This window comes from Fistularia commersonii, chromosome 25 (genome assembly GCF_037954325.1).
Source record: "Fistularia commersonii isolate RoL2024-O1a breed Wild chromosome 25, RoL_Fcom_v1.0, whole genome shotgun sequence".
In the NCBI taxonomy this organism is placed as follows: domain Eukaryota; kingdom Metazoa; phylum Chordata; class Actinopteri; order Syngnathiformes; family Fistulariidae; genus Fistularia; species Fistularia commersonii.
The window spans coordinates 13009047-13029075 of NC_141308.1; the positions used below are offsets into that span (position 1 = coordinate 13009047).

Consider the following 20029-nt stretch of genomic DNA (forward strand, 5'->3'; position numbering starts at 1 on the left):
AGCCTGTATGAAAGAGAGAACTTCAATCATTTGCAAATGAAAGTCCTCCGCGGGGTCTCTTCCTCCACGCCTCCTCCTCTTCCTCTTTCCCCCTCGTCATTCACCATAATGCTACCATCATTCAAGAGTTAATGATGTCTGTGCTAATGGGATCAGGGCCAAGGGCAAAATGGACACACACACACACACTCACACACACACACACACACACACACACACACACACACAGTGTCAATACAGTGAGAGGGGTCAGACAGATGGTCATAATAAAGTTAACAAACAGCAGGGAAATGTAAACCATAATGCTCTAATACTCTACACACCAACACACGAGTCCATTTGTGAGATATTTTATTGATCATATCTGAGGAAAAAAAACTTTCAGATTAACCACCGCAAGCTGCCATTTACCAGATGCGAGTAATAATTCTCAACCAGCACCTCCTCAAATGTTGTTACAAACATTTCAGGCCATAAAATTGACATTGAAGCTTTCGGACACTGCCACATCGATTTGTTTATTTGGCTCTTTTTTTTTTTTTTTTTTTTTTTACCAGTCATCTTTTCTACTTAGTGTGTGCCCTCTTATCATCCATCCATCACTCATCGATCTGTCAGGACGGGTAGGGGTGGGGGGTGCCACACACACCCTCACTTTTCCATGCTAGTGTGTGTGTGTGTGTGTTTTTTTTTTAGTCTTCCAGTATTGCTCTGGAAACACGGCTTTAAATGTTGATGAATGTAAGACCCTGTTGCGGATGTCAAATACGGGCCCGGATTTGTTTTTTCTCCTCAAGGCCCGCAAACAAAACCTCCCGTTGCGTCCGTCCCGGAGGGCCAAACACAACAACGGAGGCGTGGGCAGCGGTGCTCCTGTGGTGTGTGTTTGTTTTTATTAAAACACATTTTGTTTTCCCCTTCAGGACCGCCAAACCGCCCGCATCTCCCGGAGCTCCCGGACCACGGCGTGGCCTTCACACCGTGACCGAGCATCTCGGACGAAAAGGGGTTACGTCACGGCAGCTCCTCCGCCCCCTCCATGAAACATTGAGGTAAACCTGGTTGTTTGCGTGTCAACGCTGCTGGTGTGTGTCAGAGATGCGTTCAGGCTCCACGGTGAACAAAGTGCATCCATTACATCTCATCTTTTGGACGGCTGTGAAATGATATTTTTCTTGGCAAAACATGAAGCAGAAAGAGAGAGAGAGAAAGAAAAAAAGGAAATCAGAATAAGAAATGATTTCCTATTTCCAGCCAGGTTTATCTTTTCTCTCTCTCTCTCTGTTATAAATCACGAGCTATCACCTTTCTGTCACGCAGACACAGAGACCCCTGCCGGTCACGGGGAGAATCGCAACCGAGATCAAATCCACGCAGCCATCTGGATCTGCTTTTCTACACAGGAAGGTGGGTGACATCATTGAAAGCAGGGAGGGGGGAGGGCTCTCACGCCGGTGAACGTGGTAGCCAGATGAAAAACGGACCTAGAAGTTGAGATGTTGAGGTCTCACACCACATAGATGAAGAGACTCCACTTGGGTCGCACTTTAGATGATTTAAAAATGAAGTCAAGGCTTTTGGGAGTGTGAGGTTAGGGGAAGAAACTATCTTTCAAAGATCAAAATGGATATTTTCCGCAAAAAATAAGCAAAACGGCAATTATTTTCCATAATTGTTTTGCACGGCGTGGGTGTTGTAGTTCCTCCCCTTGGACAGTAGAGGGCGCCATTGCCACATGTTCCTATTGCAGCCTGCACTTTTCTTTTTCTTTTTCTCTTGTGCTTGGGTTTGAACCCAGCAGCCAGACTTTGGCCACTGTGGAATTAAAGTAAAACACTTCTATTGTTGTGAAGAAAGGGAAAAAAATGTATATATATGTTTTACATCTGTGCAATATTCAGAACTGTGCAATATTTCATTTCATAACAGCTACACTACAATTTTTCCTTTTATCATACGATTGTGCACTCCTTACCTCACTTGTTACTAAGACACTTATAGTTTTATCACGTGTTTACTAAGACACTTTATAGTTTCACTGAGACACTTTATAGTTTATAGTTTATTTTTATTTCTTATTCTGCCTTTTTCTTTGTATTATCTATTACTGTTATATTTTCTGTAACTCTGGCACAACAATTTCCTTCGGGATTAATAAAGTTGTTCTTATCTTATCTTATCATGTGTTCATCTTTGAACTTGCAACGTCTTGTTCACACATTTCTTTGCCCTGTTGCAATAATATACTTTTTGTTTTCGTGCTACCTATCTGGCTTCACCGTGGACAGCAAAATAAGAATTCTGCTGTCCGGGGAAACACATTTCCAGACTGTACACGTGACATAAAATACTTTGAATCTTGAATCTTTGTATTTCTTTTGCCCTTTTTTTGCCCTCCATCTCTACTTACCACTCTCGTCGGTTGATTATTTATATTTATCTCATCTTTAAACATATTCTCCTGAACATATTCCTTTTTTTCATTTCATTTTCACTACCCACATCTCCTGTTATTTTTATAACCATTCCCTGCAGTCTGCCTCTTTACATTTTTGTTTTCTATTTTATGTCTTGTTTATAATCTTTGTTTATTTTTTATCTACATCCTTTTATTTATGTTTTCTCTCCACTATAACTATTTGCACACTTTTCTCTCTTCGCTGTCTACCCCATAAAACTGCCGTGACAATTGAATTTGCCCGTTGTGGGATCAATAAAGTCTATCCAATGAAAAAAAAAAAAACATCCCTGTCCAGTTTAGTGAGTCAGAGTTGTAGTTTATTGTTACTTTGTTAACTCTCACAGTTTATTTCAGCTGGGATCAGTACCTTTATAGATCTCACACACACACACACACATTAGCGATACGCCGACATTACGGAGGCCGGAGAAGAAAGAAAAAGAAAAAAAAAGTCCACGTCAAAAGGCCAGTTTATTAAATATTCAGCTGAGAATTCCAGTGGTGTGACCTGGAAACACAAAAAGTGAAGTAGAAGTTTGGAAGGAACTTAATTGTTTTAGTTTTTCTCCCGACAGATCCGGGAAACGGGGACAGCGGCAGGGATGGCGTGCTCCTCCACGGAGGGTAAGTTCTGATCTACACTTTTATCCGCGACTCTGCGGGACGCGAAGGCGCCATTTCGGTGTCGACGCTGGGAATCGTCGCTGTCAGTCAATCATATTTTGACACACGCTTCAGATCGACACCGCGACACACACCGAGTTCATTCACACACACACACACACACACACACACATACAAAGGCTGTGGGGGTGTGAGATCGATAGTTTCTTTCTCTGCCTTCAATCATCGGCCGAAGCTTTTCTCATCACACCTCTTCCTCCTCCCGCTCTGCAAAGAGAAAATATGGATCTGATACAAAGGAAAGACAATGTGTGTGTCTGTGTGTGTGTGTGTGTGTGTGTTAGGAGTGACCCTATTTTGACCTATATGTCAGTTGAGTTTGAGCCTTGGTGAAGTTTTTCAGAAAGAAAACATCATTGCGGCTTCTGCTGTGTGTGTGTGTGTGTGTGTGTCGTCTAAAATCCGGGGCAGACGCCACCATGGAGGCGGTTTGGTGGATGTTGGCAGTTGTTGTCAGGCTAACGTTGAATCTTCTCACCCAACAGTGGTGAAAAACGGGGCAGAGACTTTCAAAAGAGTCTGCTTCCGTCACTTGCGCGGCAAAACGGTAAGCTAAGCTAATCCGGCGGTCCTGGGACGCCGCAGCATGATTTAGCTAACCTCAGAAAATTAGCCAGTAAGTGAAGTGACGCTTTTTTTCCAATGTTTTTTTTTTCTGATACGCAAGATTTAAGCCCCGGGAAGGAAAAGGGGCCTTAAAATGTGGAATCAAGGTTTTAGCAAAAAGCCAAAATAAAACCCCTGGTAATCAGTTACTCCGTCCAAATGTAATGGGATTCCTTTTTTCTGCAGGGGTACGAGAATCGTGTTCGATTTTCTTGGTCGTGTTTGTGTATTTCCCCTTTGGGGTTATATTAGATCAAAAAGTTCCTTTTCACACACACACACACATACACACACACACACACGTCCACTCGCCTCACAGGTGGGTTTGTGCTGGGGCAGAAGCACATCAGTGTCCGTTTACGCCGCTAACAAAAGTCCTCTGTTCCTCCTCTCCAATCCTTCTCCTCCTTCCCCATCCCTCCAGCAACCCGTCCCCCAAAGCCCCCCTTCCGTCTGCACGTCGCCGCAAGCTCGTCCACGTGTGACTTTTCACTTTAAAACCACGAAAGTTACTCTTTTTCAGCACTCTCAGCTCTTAAGGACGGCTCGCCTCGCTCTCCTGCCGCAGTGCTGCTGAGCCAGATGCTGGATCCATCCTACCCTCCCCGTATATAGGCTAGTCCCAGATTAGAAACTGAAGTGGGTTAGATCTTCCTGGACCTGATCCATTATCTTGCGGTTGCAAAGGACCCCGAGTCCTCCGGGGACGACGTGCCCATTTAAATATCTTTGCCTGCTGGGGAAATGTGCTAAATTTTGCAACTTCAGCACCAAACAGCTAGCGAGTTAGCAGCTAGCATGGGGGTACTTCCATCTGATTCGTAATTTCTCACAGGGTTCAAATATGACCGGTGGTCTTCGGTGGTAGGTTCTGGATCTGCGACGGCTCCATTAGGTGACATGAAAAACGGATTTTGTGACATCGGTTTGTCCGGCCCACCATCACAGAACATGACTTTTGAAAGGGATGAAGGTCTTCACTTCACCATTTTCATCAGATCAGTGTCATGAAATGCAGGATTATGTGTTTCATCTGAGTTCATCTGACGGCCTGAGACAGACGGATCACCGCTAATCTTTGACCAAAGCCTGGTTTTCTGTCACCGTTGGACTTAAGAAACTCGAGAAATTCGAACTAGCTCCAGCTTTTTGGAGAAAAACTCACTGAGTGTCCTTTTGTAGCTTCTCACGTCCCGTTAAAACCCCGTTACCTCCTGTATTTGCGTCTGCGGGTCCCGCGGTCGTCTCCCGGGTCGACGGCGGGGAGCCGGAGTCACTGGAAAGCCGCTCGGACGGCTCGGTCGCTCAGTGGTTGGGTCGGGCGGAAGTTGTCCCCCAGCATGCCGTCGTTCCCCTCGGGAAGCTCTGCCCCTTTCACGTGCGACCGCAGCCTCCGAAACTCCTCAATCTGCGTGGAAGGACGGGTTACTTCTGGACGGGCTGCATTGATTCGTATAACCGTCTAAAAAGTCTGGTTTTAAACATGCGATAACGCAGTTGCGGGAACACCCTGTGACCAAACCCAACTTCAAATATTTGCAGGAATCTCAAGGCTTCCTCGGGGCTGTACGGGAGCTTAAGGCCTCGGCGCTCAAATAAGAGGATTCTGCAGAGAAACCGGGCCCGGCAACAATATCCTCTGCCAGCCGCAGAGAGTTCTTCGCATTCAGTTTTTGAAAATACAGTCATACCTTGACTCAGGAGTTGAATCGGAGCTTCGTAACTCAGTTTGCTCATATATCGAAATTAAGTTTCCCCACTGAAATGAATTAAAACGCTATCAATCCGTTGTTGTGTAATTCTAAAATACCAAATACTGCATAAAAGATAGATATTTAATGAGAATTCAAAAGAAATAAACAGGTTTTATGAAGTGTATTTAGTTTTTCATTTGCCGCTCTCTCCTAAACTAGCTACACACTCAACACTACGATATGTTGCTAAATGTAACTTTGCTACACTTCATGTCTAAACTCCGTTTATGGGCGGAGTGAAGCCGCTCCTTTTTGAACGACTCTTCCGGAGCCTCGTCCGTTGACGCTCCCGCCGTCCGGCGCGCTGAATCAACAACAACTTCTCCGTCACGAGATTCTTCTTGCCCATGCTTTTCCGAGATCTTTTCTGGGCTAGCTAGCGGCAAATGGCGCATCGGACTGTCTTTAAACGCCACTTCGCGATGTCAAAATACTTGCTCCAGACACACAAAGCAAAAAATTCCACTGAACCCTTGCTCGGATCTTGAAAAACTCCCAAGTCGACGCACTCGTAAAAGCAAATCCAAGTCTTTGCCCGCAAAGTCACAAGTAGCATTTCACTCCGTCGACCAGACCCGCCGAGCAGGGGATCCAAAAAACCCAACCGCCTATTATTATGTAAACGTAGAGGTCGACACACACACACACACACACACGCGTGAATCCCACAGGGTTGCCGCAACCCAAAACAAACACGGCAACGTCCCTCCGCTCTCGTGCTGCAGCTGACAGCAGTAAAAGTGGCACACAGAAACACAAACACACACCTGAGCAGGTATCACTGTACATACACACACATGCCCATCTTGTTCATAACATTAGCGTGTCGGGCCGCTGGATCGGCAGATCTATGTTTTGGAGTCTCCAGACTTCTCCAACCTTCCTGAATCTGTGCCAATCTGTGTTTTCAGACTCACCTGTAGCTGTGAGATGGTGAGCGGGTAGCGGTAGAGGATCCAGGCCACTTTCTCGCTGCATGGCGGCGTGGTGAGAGATCCCTCGTACACCCAGTAGTCTCTCAGCAGCGGGTCTGAGGGCAAAGCGAGCGACTCAAATCGGTTTTCCGGTGAGGGAGTTGAGCCGACGCAAACTGCCCGTACCTTCAAAAAGTCAATACAGTAATAGCTTGACTTACGAGCTCAATTTGCTTACGAGCTCAAATCCAATTTCTCCATTCAAATGAATTGAAACGCTATTAATCTGTTTCTGTTATTCGTTTTTAAATAAGTCAAAAGCTGTGAAGTTTTGGCGGCAACATGAAGGGTATTCCAGTTGCAGGAGCTCACTTGGCGTGAATTCCGTATTTTGATTTTCTTGCCCTTTTTTTGTATCTCAAGGATAAAATGTGCTGCGATTGCGCTTCTTATCTCAAACAAATTGTATATAAAGTGAACTTAAGGGGCTACTGTACTTTATGAATGACAAATAATATGATAAAAAATATCAAAATATGATAATATACAAAGAACAGAATGTAAAGGCTGATTTTGTAAATGTATTTACCTGGAAGGTCGGACAAAGAGGCCAGTCTGGGAACCAGTTTTTCATATGTTGCTCTATCCTTAACCCACCTAATGCTACAATGTGATGCTAAATGTAACAATGCTAAACTTTAAACGCCTCCTCCGACAACGTCCCCGCCGTCCACCGCACCGAATCCCCGTAAATATCTCCCGATCTCACCACATTTTTTAAATGCCACTTAAGTTTCTTATGCTCGTCCCGTTCACTCTTAACTCAGATTTCGTCTCGTATCGCAAAGCGAAAAAAAATCCGCCAAGCAACGGCCCGCATCTCGGAAAACTCTTAAGTCAACGCGCTCGTAAGTCAAGGTTTCACTGTATTTCATTTTTTTGCAAAATAAGAAACAAAAGTCCAGATATTAGCAGCTCACCAGGTAGCAGGGTGTTGGGGTTGAAGCAGGGAATGACCTTACTCTTGCCCTGATGGAATGAGAGAAGCAGTAAATGTTAGCATTAAGCGTCGCAGGTGGACTCCAGTGTGTTTTTTGCCCCCACCTTGTACTGGAGGTCCTGCAGAACCTCGGTGATGGCTTTCAGGCCCAGGTGCTCCTTGCCGATCTGATAAACAGAACACGCGTTTCTGGTGAGGGCGAAGCTGTAACCCGACCCCCCCTCTCCCTGGGAAAAACAGTCACCGCACAATCGCAGGAAGGGAAAACGCCGCGAGCCCGAGTCAATATTTTTAAGAAGAACCTGAGCCGGGCAGCGGGAAGCTAAGACATCTACCTCGGAGCAGATGTGTTTTCAAAACCTTTCCGCAGATACGTTGTTATCGCGCTGAGAGGATAAAGCGACACGCCGGTAGACACCCAGTCTGGGAACCCACGAGTTGCCGCTCTTCTAGCTCACCTGCACGAAAAGGGCGATGATGAGGACGCCGTTCTTTTTGCCGAGGGCGTCCTCCAAGCTGTTGAACAGCGTGCTGTTCCAGTGGATCAGGTGGAGCTGCAGGGCACAAAACAAGGGGGATTTGAAATCGCTAAGGTCGGGGAACAGGTGCGCGGGACGGACGAGAGGGAGCGGGGTCACCGGCTGCTGGTGACTGGAGGCCCTCTCGTCGTCTGAAGAGGCTTTGTAGAGAAAACAAATATCTGCTACTTAATTTGCAGGTCAAACGATGCCCCGATACGAGCAGCTAGCGAGCAGCGACAAATAAACCCCGTCTACCTGAGAGTAAAGGTCAGGAAGCGACTCGATGCTGAAAATCAAAAGTCGCATGGCCGACCCCTGGAAGGAAATGATAATCTTATCAAATTCACTGCCAGCGGCAAGTTTTAGCTTCGACCTGAAATGCCGGCCAAATGTCAGCCGCTGTTTCACTCCAGAGAGGCCTCGTCTGAGATCCGCTCCGTGCCCTTTTGAGGGGGAGGGGTTTTTTTTGTCCCTCTAACGAAGGCTGACGTCCGCTGAAGGTGTTTAGCCTAGCTTAGCTTCGGGGCCACAGGCGCAAATTGCTCCTTCTGTGTTTGCCTTCATGCAAATTTTGGAAAAAAATAAGGCAAAATTAGCAATTAGCATGGGGTTGGCGCGTGGTTAGCATGTTAGCGGCTGCGAGCGTCGGACGCTTTTATCTGCTTTAAGATATGTAAACTTTTGTTTTCTAATTCAACCAGTTGGCTTCAGCTGTCTTTGTAAACCCCGCAGAAGAGAGGACACACACACACACGAGGCCTGTTTGTGCAATTTACTCACAAATTTTGCTTTTACTTTGTGAACTTACTGGAACCGGCTCGCCGCGATCCCTTTCCCCCTCCAGTGAGTCTCTGTGACTAAGAACCCGCAGACTCATAGGGCTTCGGCTGCCGGCCAGATTCAGAGCTCCTTGGAAACGCACCGGCACGGAAAAAAAAGAAAAAAAAAACTGGCCTTCGCCTCTGAGGAAGCGTTTTTGTCAGCCTTTACCAGAAGTCAGAAGTTTGACATGTGAGCGAAAGTGAAAACAGGTTTCTAGTGATCCGGGAATGGACTGTTATCTGAAGGACCGGCGTGAAGGCTAGGACTTTCATTATGTAACTGTGTTTTTTTTGTTTTTTTTAGGGGCTGATCTGAAGTGAACCCAGCTCCATGGCCATCTTGGCATTTTTGTGTGTGTGTGTGTGTGTGTGTGTGTGTGCGTCAGCCGTTCTTATCCACCTCCATCGGGAATGCCTTGAAGTTGACAGTGTGCTCCGACCCTCTCTGGTTCTCTTTCCCCCAGTGGAAGCGCACCTCGTGAAGCTCAAACTCGTGGTCGCTGGGCAGCGGACCCCCTGTAACCACTGGGAAAAACACACACAAATTGTTTTTAACAAGTTGTTGTAGTAATCTGTAGTAGTGTTGTGTGTGTGTGATAAGATGAGACGTACTTTAATGAGGCACTGGTGGGAAATTGTTTAGCAACAGCGACAAGACATATTAGGACAAGACAGTGATAAGCTAACGATAAAATAAGATAAAGTAAAATAAACTATGAAGTGAAAAAGTGTAATCTAAAAGATTTAAAAAGAATGCTTGTGAGGGGGCTCATGCATGTGTGAAGTTGTCCTCATGGGGACGGGTCAAGGCTAGTCACGGCTAGCATGAATAGTTCAAAGTTAGCAATAGCATTAGCCCAGTGCTGTACGTTCCCCCCCGCCTGTCACCTGACTTTGACTTGAGAACGATGCGGACGGTGTGTCCGTCGTTGATAACCTCGCAGTCGCGACACACCACGTAGTTTGGCGAGAGCCGGGCGTCTAGCAGGGACGGGTCGTACTGAGCCTCCCTGGAGTTCAAGTTGATGGGCGACTGGTACTCGCCGTTGGCTGCCGGGAAGTGGAGTCCCCACTCTACGCCTGCGTGCGAAAACAAAAACAATGTCCGAATGTTCAGCTATCCCAAGATCTAACCGGTGTGCGTCCCTGACCTTTGACTAACTTAGTATAGATATGTGAGGGGGCTTCCTGGACACACCGCTGGTTAGAAATAAATGCTTCTACTTCACGATTTAGGGTTCCAGTCTAATGCTAATCACGCAGCTTCATACTGCATTGGTGCCAATTCTGATTTCATGCTAACTGACTCATTATTATTCTATGGGCCTGTAAAACTGCCCCACCTGTTGCCATCCTAATTGTTTTTTGGTGAATCCAAACTAGCTTTGCGTTTGCTTAGCCACCATATTCACTATGTAAGAATAATGATGATAATAATAAGCACGTGCATGTTTTTTTACATGACTTTATCAGCGTACAAGAGCTGTACAACAAGCAATGCATGCCAGCATGCAAGATTCCCCCTTGCTAGCAGGATGTTAGCACAGATGCTAATGGAACAGGCACAAAAGCAAACCTATTCCACATCTAATACTCATATTTAAAAAAAAAACCTGTCTTTTTGAAGCAGAGCCGGCGGGTATAATCTTTAAAAAATCCTTAATACAAATCATCCAATCATGTGTCGGAGGCAAGCAGCTCGGGGATACATTTATGAATAGATGAGTAATATTCAAATAACCTCTGACAACTGCAAGGGGAGGAAGCCTCTGTGCCCACTGCTCCTTTTTTATTCCGACGGATAATTAACTCTGGGGCCGACGTAAATATTTCAATGGGATCCGCTTATCTACAGGTCTTAAACACACACAACTTAATGCAAAATGAAAACAAACTGACGGAGCGGATTAGCAGGATGCGGGTGTGTCCCGTCACCGGGGCCACGCCTGTAAAGCGCTTAGCGCCACGCTGAGCCAAATATCCAGGAAAGGCACTTCAACGAGACTCACTCAGGCGGCCCGATTTAAAGAAAACAATGTTATGGTTTATCATTGACGCTATGTTAGACTGGTGCAAGACATGTATGCTTGCTGTGAGACAGTGGTGAGGTGTGTCGTATGGGTAACAGAGAAGTTCAAGGTGGAGGTGGGACCCTTCTTGCTTGCAGTGGTGATGGACAGGCTGACGGATGGGGTTAGACAGGAAACTCTAGACCATGATGTTTGCAGATGACATTGTGATCTGGAAAGAGAGCAGGGTACAGGTGGAGGAACATCTAGAGACGTGGAGGTATGCTCTGGAAAGGAGAGGAACGAAGGTTAGTGTGTGTGAATGAGAGGAACCTGGGTGGAACGGTGAGGCTACAGGGAGTGGAGATCAAGAAGTTGGAGGATATCAGGTACTTGGGGTCAAAAGTCCAGAGCGTAGGAGAGCGTGGAAAAGAGGGCAAGAAATAGAAGACTATCAGCCCAAATGGAAGGAAAGGTGGAAGAGACAAGTGATGAGACCAGAAGACAGGAGGCAGAGCTGGAGGTTGCAGAGATGAAGATGTTGAGGTTCTCTTTGGGAGTGACCAGGATGGATAGAATCAGGAATGAGTCCATCAGAGGGACGGCACATGTTAGATGTTTTGGAGAGAAGGTCAGAGATGGTTGGATCATGGACAGAGGAGGGATAGTGAATATATAAATAGATGGATGCTGGATTTGGAGGTCTAGAGGAAGACCAAAGAGAAGATGGATGGACGTAGTGAGAGGAGATATGAAGGTAGTTGGTGTGAGAGAGGAGGATACGGAGAATAACATCAGATGGAGAATGTTGAATCACTGTGGCGACCTCTGAAGAGGAAAAATCCCTAAAAAGAAGAAGAAGAATGAGTTATAATTATGTAAGAATCGTCATGTATCTTCTACTGTGTGCTGAATCTGCACCATATCTTTGGTGTGACGGGATAATGACAGTTTTGCGCTGCTGCTGTTGTTGTTAATGATGATGTTGTTGTTGTCATGGTGATCTGCTGGGGCGTCATTTCACCGCCGTTTCCTCGCTCTGATTCAGCTATAAAACCAAGGTGGGGTGAAATGCCAGGATGGGTCACATCGGAGAACATGGCTGCTTGAGAAGTGGACCTTTGAGGCGGTTTGTTTCCTTCTTTTCAGTCACTCGTTGTGTAAAACCCTATTTCATCCGCTCCTTGAAGTAACGCCACAAAGTGATATTGAGGCCAGTGCCTGTGTGTGTGTGTGTGTGTGTGTGTGTGTGTGTGTGGAGAACTTTCTGGGAAAACAATAAGGAGCGTGAAGCAAACCCAGATCCTTCCTCTGCCCCCGTCTGGTCTCGACCCCGTGCGAAAACACTTTCTCGTCCCCACGCTTCTTGCCGTGATCTGGATTCTGGCGGCGGCGCCGGAGGAGGGAGGACGCAGGGACGTTTGAGGCCAATAAAAGGAACCTCTAGGTTCCTCCCAAAGTCCAAAAAATCATGCTGGAGGTTCACTGGAGACCCTGGATTGCCCAGATATGTGAATGAAAGAGGGAATGTTTGTATGTTTATATGGCGTGTGGATGAGAAAGTGAATATTTTACGTGGCCCTGCGATCAGCTGGCAGTTCCAGTTCCATAAGCACTACGGAGAGTTTCGACGACATTTGGACATTTGGACAAGATTTCTTGTAGAATGCTTCTTGCCGAGGCTTGAAGTGAAAATATTCAAGTCCAGTTCCAAGAAGATTTTGATAAGATTCCACCATGACCTGGATGACTGAGATCCTCCACAGATAATTCTTTATATTTTATTTATACACATAAATACTACATGCACTTGTAACCGCACATGTGTAAACGTTACATATATTCTTATATATTTTCATTTATTTATTTTGATCCTTACTGCTTTATTTATTTATCTATCTATTTATTTATTTATTTTAATATATTTTTTATTTTTACATAGAGTTCTATTTTGATTATTCTTCGCTTTACTCTGTGAGCAGGAGCTGTTTTCAACAAAAAGCAATTTCCCCCCCCAGTATTCTGATTGTGATTCGGGATGATTAAAAGTGTTGTTTCAATCGGTGTCCGATCCGTAATGTAGAGACGATCAAATGTGAGATAAACAAACCGATGTTCCCACATTTAAAAAAAATAACAGTATTTTTAAACCGTTTTTTTCAGGGGTGTCCAACTCATTTTCACCGAACCGCATCAGCGTAATGGTTGCCCTCAAAGTACCACATGGAACGGTAACCAAATGTAATGTAAAATAAATGTAACTACTCCTTAATGTTAAATAACTCAATTTATGAGTCATTCGGAATTCCAAAATGTTCCATATGCATTTGCATAGATGTTAAAAAAATGATGTTGACTAGTTGTTCTGTTGCAAAGCTAGTTTTCACTGATGAAGACGTTCTGCTGCCGTCGAAGTTTGGATTTGAATTCTCGGACAATTTGTTGTTTTTCTGGAAAGCTAACTTTAGCATACTTAGCTCCGTGTTTGTTCGTAGATTGTACTCCTTGACGACCGACGCTGCCTTATAAGACAAAAGACATACCGCTTCTTCTCCTTGAAACACAAATATGTATCGGCCTTCCCATCTTTCTCGAAACATCCTTCCATCTGCCACAACTTTTCTCTTCCTGGATCATTTTTATTTCTCAATTCCACTTGTTGGAAATAGCATTGATGTGGATACGCTGCGATCTAATAACATGATTGGCTTGAATTGTGGGAAATGTAGGTTTCTGGTCAACGCATGTGTTTGACTTATTTATTTTAAGGCAATCAGACCTTTTAAAACCACATAAATTGTCCCGCGGGCCTTGAGTTTGACACATTTGAGTTATTTGGATGGGTTTCATCTGGGAAAACACAGTTTGTGGGAGGGTTAGCGCGTCGTTAGCGCACCTACCGGCCGCCGCTAAAGCACTCGACTGCACCGAAAGGGCCTTTCAGGGCGGATCTTCATCCTTTCCCCGTCCACATTTCTCCATCCATACAGCAGAAGCCAGACATTACGCGACGTGTTTGCCCGAGCTGCGGAAACGACCAAACCTTGCGGGCTGGCCGTGCTTCCCTGCCGCAGCTAAAGCCGCCCATTATTCACTCGCCGGCAAAGACCCCCTCGCATTCCCTCTTCCCACAGCAACCGGTGCCGTGACAACAAGTTGCTGGAAGCGGCCGAGAGTCTCGCCGAGGCCGAAGGGGTTTTAGCTAGCGGAGGGTTTTCGGGACGACAGACTGATTCGCTAACTACCTCACCGCGTTCCTGTGACGTCTCCGCGTCTTAGAAAAATATCAGACGTTGACATTTTTTTCTTGGTTCGTCAATAGCTTGAAAATGGTTCCCCATTTTCACAAATAATTGTTATTTGCAGCGGTACAGTCCGATCGATGCTTTCCCAATAACCTGCGTGAGTGCTACACACTTCTGCTGGTTAGCTTAGCACAGTAAATGGTAAAGCAGTGGTATCAAAATGAATAGGAATGACGATTAAAAAGAATCGCTCTCTTGTTTTAGCTACAAAATTCCTGTGTCGCCATATAGCGCTGCATTAGCATGCTAACATGCAGAGTGGATGGAATGGGGTGCAAATGGAAGCTAACGTTAGCATCTACCATCAGGTGTGTGTGTGTGTGTGCGTTCACATGACCGCTCATCATACTTACGGCGAGATTTTACAGATTATAATCACTCAGCATCCCTCGCCGCTCCCGAGTGAAGGAGGCGGTAAAGAGGAAGACAAAGTGAGACACACAAAAAACACTCCGAGGAGTATCGCGGCATGAAGTGTGAATGCAAAAACAAAAACTAAAATCAATTTTAAAGAGATTTGCAAGGAAACCGTACGTCCTGCGTGTCTTTAAGAGTGAAACTTTCATGCAACGTTCTTCCACCTGACAGTCAAACCTGGTTTAATGTGACAGCCAGTCACAACGCTGTTACCGTAGAGAGAATTTACCAAACTAAGCAAATAATTCAGCAGAAAGTTTGGAGTTAATGGGCTTAGAGGCTAAGCAGTGTTGATTAGTTTTGGGATTTTTATTTGGTTAAGCAGCTATTTAATCTGACCTGGTGAAAAGAGTGTGTTCGAATTAGCCGCTGGGAATATTGGCATTAGCCTAGCTTGTGCTAACAGCACATCTGCATTGGTATGTAATTCAGAAATTTAAAAAAAAAAAAAAAAAAGTTACAATATTGGATTAAAAATATGCCATGACATCACGGACCGAAAAAAAATCAAGGCGACGGATCAATTTAGCTGGTAATCTTAGCAAAATCGTAACAAACCAGGTGAGACGGTTATCGAGATCCGCGTTAAAGTTTCATTTTATGAACTTAGCGTAACTTCGCTTTGCTTCAAATCACTGGCTGATAAAGAGAGCATCTGTTCCCGGACCCACACACACCGGCTTAGCTGTGAGTGTGTGTGTGTGTGTGTGTGTGTGACAAATACACTCTTTGCCTTACAATTCGCTTTTCCATATGCTAAAAAACAAAGAAACACTCCCCATCCCTCCATTTGTATTATTCCCTTTAACATTGTAAAACAGAACGTCCGATACGCGCTCAGCGCTTTTACGCGACGCCGGAAACGGAAACTATCTGCCGGCGTGTCAAAGGTCACGTAAACACACGACAGGTGTCGGAAACCCGGCAACAAAAAAAAAAAAAACACCTCACCTTCCTCGTAGCCCCAGTCCAGCTCATCCTTCCCGGGGTTATAAGTGGATTCCTCGTTGGCGTTGTCGGCCATGGCGCTCCTTCCTTCCCTCCTCCCTCCTTCCCTCCTTCCTTCCTTCCTTCCTCCCCCTCCGAGGTTCTCTCCTTTCGCGGGGCTGCTCGGATTCCCCGCCGTTCACTTCTCCCGCCTCTTCTTCGCTCTTTCTCTCCCTCCCGCCTTCTCCGAGCGGCCGGCTGAGATGTGACTGCGCTCTCCTCCTCTCCCTCTTTTTACTCTCTTTGCTCCTCCTCTCTCTCTCTCTCCGGTCTTTCTTTCTCTCTCTCTCCTCCTCGTCCACAGGTGCACCGTCTGACCCCGCCGTTCCTCCGAAACGACGACAATCACCAATTCTCTCTCCTCCGTTCTGTCACTCCGTGTTTTTTTCCAGACGGAGCGAGAAGGTGCAGAAGGGTCGTCCTGTTCTCGGACCTTGATGGCTTCAAGATGGACCCAAGGGTCCGTTAAACCCTCCTCCGCCTGCAGCCGTGGGTAAATGATGGCACAATAAAACCAAAATGCTAATTCTTGATTTGCCTTTTCTTCTTTTTTTATGTCACTTTTTTTGTAACCAGCATGTCTGAATTCCACTTTTTGTGCTACTTTTGTGCCGTTTTATTGCACAAATGATGAGAAAAAAATAGATAAATAAGACCCGAAATAAATAAAGAAGCTAACAGGAAAGCAGGTAAACAATGAAATTGGAGTTAAATAAAACCATATGGTTCTTTTTATTAAGAGATTGTTTCATCACTTTTAAACATCAGGAGAAGTATTATACAAATATGTCAATAAAATTTCAATGGAAATTTTCAATTTGACCTCTTTTTGGTCGATTTCCCCCAAATTTACCACCTTTTGTAACCAGCGTGTATAAAGTAAGCTTTGTACTACTTTTGTGCAGTTTTACATTAAAATGTTAAGTTTGTGTTACACAGAAAATTTGAAAAAAATAGATAAATGAAAATGGAGTTAGATAAATCATATGGTTCTATTTAATAGATTTTTTTCATCACTTTTAAGCATCAGGAGAAGTATTACACAAATATGTAAATTAAATTTCAATGCAAATTTTACATTTGACCTTTTTTTTTGGCAATTTCCCCAAAATTTGCCACCTTTTGTAACCAGCATGTCTAAATTAAGCTTTGCACTACTATTGTGTAGTTTTATTTTGAAATGTTAAATTTGTGTTACACAGAATGTTAGAAAAAAATAGATAAATAAGACCCGAAATAAATAAAGAAGCTAACAGGAAAGCAGATAAACAATGAAATTGGAGTTAAATAAAACCATATGGTTCTATTTAATAGATTTTTTTCATCACTTTTAAACATCAGGAGAAGTATTACACAAATATGTAAATTAAGTTTCAATGGAAATTTTCAACTTGACCTCTTTTTGGTCGATTTCCCCCAAATTTACCACCTTCTGTAACCAGCATGTATAAATTAAGCTTTGTACTACTTTTGTGCAGTTTTACATTAAAATGTTAAATTTGTGTCACACAGAAAATTTGAAAAAAAATAGATAAAAAATAGATCAATGAAAATGGAGTTAGATAAAGGCACATTTTCAATTTGACTTTTTTTTTCCCCAAAATTTGTCCCCTTTCTATAATCAGCATGTCTGAATTCCACTTTGAACTACTTTTGTGCAGTTTTATTTTGAAATGTTCATTTATGTTACACAGAAAATAGATTAAATAAAGGAACCAAAACAGGTGTAGAAAAGTGGTTAAATAATGAAAATAGAGTCAAATGAACCCACATGATCTTATCTAATAGATTATTTCATCAGTTTTAAACATCAGGAGAAATATTACGCAAATATGTAAATAATATCTAAATGCAAATTTTCAATTTGACTTTTTTAGCAGTTTCACCAAAATGTGTCACCTTTTTGTAACCAGCATGTCTGAATTTAGCTTTGGACTAGTTTTGTGGAGTTTTATTTTGAAAAATTGATTTGAGTTACACAAAAAATGAGAAAAAAAATAGATAAAAAGGACCAGAAACAAATGAAGAAGCGAACAGGAAAATAGGTCAACATTGAAAATGGAGTTAAATAAACCTGATTATTTCATCAATTTCAAAACTAATAATAATAATTTAATAACAAATGAAGATAAAAAGGCTTATTTCCACTCTATGAAATCCCTCTGAACTCCTCGCGCTCATGTGAAGCGTCTCCAATGAAAACAAGCAAAGATCCTAAATTTTCCTGAAGCAAATCCCGATAAAACCCGTCCCGCGTTCCTCCATAGTTCCTCCGTAGTTCCTCCTTCCTCGGTGCCCCTGTAATCCGGCGTCCTCCGGGCCACCCGTGATAATTGTCCTACATTCCCGAACAGGAAGCTCCCGGGAGTGGGAGTTCTAAAAGCAGACCTGCGGTTTTTGACCCGAAATGGGTGACTGTTTCTGCAGGTTCCATGATGTCACGGGACGGCGGAGCTCCTGCGCCGCAATGCTATCAACTTTCTCAGGATTATTATCAACATTACAGTTCTAACTCGCTGATATGTTTTATTAACATGCGATATTGTTTAATTTCCAATTTTTTTTTTCTTTTCTTATGAATGATTTTTTTTTTTAAATACATGCCGAATGTGATCAAATAACTATATTAATCTTTTTTTATTAGTGTTTTAGCTGAATTCAGATTGATTTTTGAAGTAATATTTTTTATCATTTTTATCAATTATTATATTCCATATTTGTAATGTCCGCCTTATCTTCACTACTATTTTCTTCTTTTGTTTTTATTATTTTTTTGCTTTTCCTGCTTTTTATAAACCACCTCCTGATTATTTTCCATTTTGGGAAAATAGTTTAATTTTCAAATTAATTTCTCACCCTTTTTTTTGGTGCATTTAGTTCAAGTCACACTTTTCTAGTACAATTTAGAAAACCCAAGTGAATTATATAATGCTGATTTACACAGTGAAAATTGTTTCACTTTCATTGTCAATAATGGGCGTCTAATTTCACAACCAGCGCCAATTTAGAGAATAATAATATCAAGCAAATGATATTTTCCAGGACCATGAAGCACACACAGCTCTGAACACGGTGCTTCACTCCCCTCCGCAGGAAAAGAAGATTCACTGCAGCTCTTCTGCAGCAGCATCATGAAGAAGATGATGATTTTAATTTCACATAAAAATACAATCCTGTACCCTTATGTGCTGCCCCCTGGTGGCCGGGTTTGGTACTGCACCCATGACTCCATGGATTCCTTTTTTCAACTGCATCCTTTGTTTCTTTCAGGGATAAAAGTGATTTTTCCTCAGGGTTTATTTAAGTGATTTCCTTTGAATATTTTTTTTTTATCAGATTTTTTTTTGGTTTTTTATTTGTTGGTGCCCTAACTCAACTACTACCCTTGAAATAGTCGTATTTCAGTCCCGACCTACTGTCGCGACCCGCAGGATCTAAAGCTCGGGAAACCATCTTCTCAGATTAACATCTCCGTTTCCGCTCTGCTCAGCGCTTTGTTTGCATCAGACGTGACTCGCGTCTGCGCCGCTGGTGCGTCATTCACGACAGCCCCTGTCTCCATCACTGAAGCTATTTAGACACCGGATCAATAAGCAAGATGGCTGAAAAGTTTCCAGTATGTCCTCTCTGGTCACCATGACAACCGGCCAGAGGGGATGAAGGAATATCAGCGAGCGAGGCAACCATCTATTTTATAATCCTTTCCATCTTGAGCGTCCATTGTGACGGACTGTGGCTCACTAAGTCTAGCATTTATCGTTCCTTTGCTTAATTCAGTCATTTTATTTCATGTTCTTTGTCCATCCTTTGCCTATATTTTTGTAGACTTAATATCCTGGAAAAGAGTTTCGCCAATGTATTTAATGCTCCCTGATTTTGTTTTTTATCAAATCTGGGTATAATCTAAAGGTCACATTCTTTTTCATGCACATATTCTATTAATTTTCTCTAATCAGGCCTCCTGGTTGTCACTCGCTAATGTTGTCAATCTTCTTCTTTTCCCTTCGGGGGGTCGTCACAGTGAATCAACCTTCTCCATCTAACCCCGTTCTCTGCATCTTCCTCTCTCACACCAACTACCTTCATATCCTCTCTCACTACACCCATCCATCTTCTCTTTGGTCTTCCTCTAGACCTCCAACTCCAGCATCTGTCTACCAATGTATTCACGATGACCCAACCATCTCTGACCTTCTCTCAAAAACATCTAACATGAGCCATCTCTCTGATGGACTCATTCCTGATCCTCTCCATCCTGGTCACTCCCAAAGAGAACCTCAACATCTCCATCTCTGCGACCTCCAGCTCTGCCTCCTGTCTTTTGGTCATTGTAGATGTTTGCAGTCCATACAGCATGGCTGGTCTCACCACTGTCTCCTCCACCTTTCCTTTCATTCTGGCTGATGTTCTTCTGTCTCTTCGTACCCCTGACACTTTTCTCCATCCATTCCAACCTGCTTGAATATGTGTCTTCACTTCTTTTCCACACTCTCCTACACTCTGGACTTTTGACCCCAAGTACCTGAGATCCTCCAATTTCTTGATCTCCA

The 20029-nt window shown here is 43.7% G+C and overlaps 1 protein-coding gene and 1 long non-coding RNA gene across 3 annotated transcripts; one reads left to right on the forward strand and one right to left on the reverse strand.

Moving 5' to 3' along the window:
* Window positions 1–599: 599 nt before the first annotated feature.
* Window positions 600–16002, forward strand: LOC147219364 (uncharacterized). Its single transcript, XR_015108711.1, has 4 exons — window positions 600–1052; window positions 1321–1407; window positions 3037–3085; window positions 15872–16002. It is a non-coding gene; the product is annotated as an uncharacterized LOC147219364 (long non-coding RNA).
* ca8 (carbonic anhydrase 8 (inactive)) lies at window positions 2914–15743 on the reverse strand. Of its 2 annotated transcripts, none has more exons than XM_086172652.1 (9): window positions 15444–15743; window positions 9650–9835; window positions 9162–9286; window positions 7878–7973; window positions 7524–7586; window positions 7400–7448; window positions 6423–6535; window positions 4963–5159; window positions 2914–3352 (listed from the first exon to the last, which is right to left on the reverse strand). In XM_086172652.1, the coding sequence occupies exons 1-8, from the start codon at window positions 15514–15516 to the stop codon at window positions 5025–5027; spliced, it is 840 nt and encodes a 279-aa protein (XP_086028778.1). In that variant the 5' UTR covers window positions 15517–15743; the 3' UTR covers window positions 2914–3352; window positions 4963–5024. The 2 variants fall into 2 exon arrangements, with proteins under 2 accessions (XP_086028778.1, XP_086028777.1); XM_086172651.1 differs by having other exon boundaries at window positions 9650–9841.
* Window positions 16003–20029: the final 4027 nt, after the last annotated feature.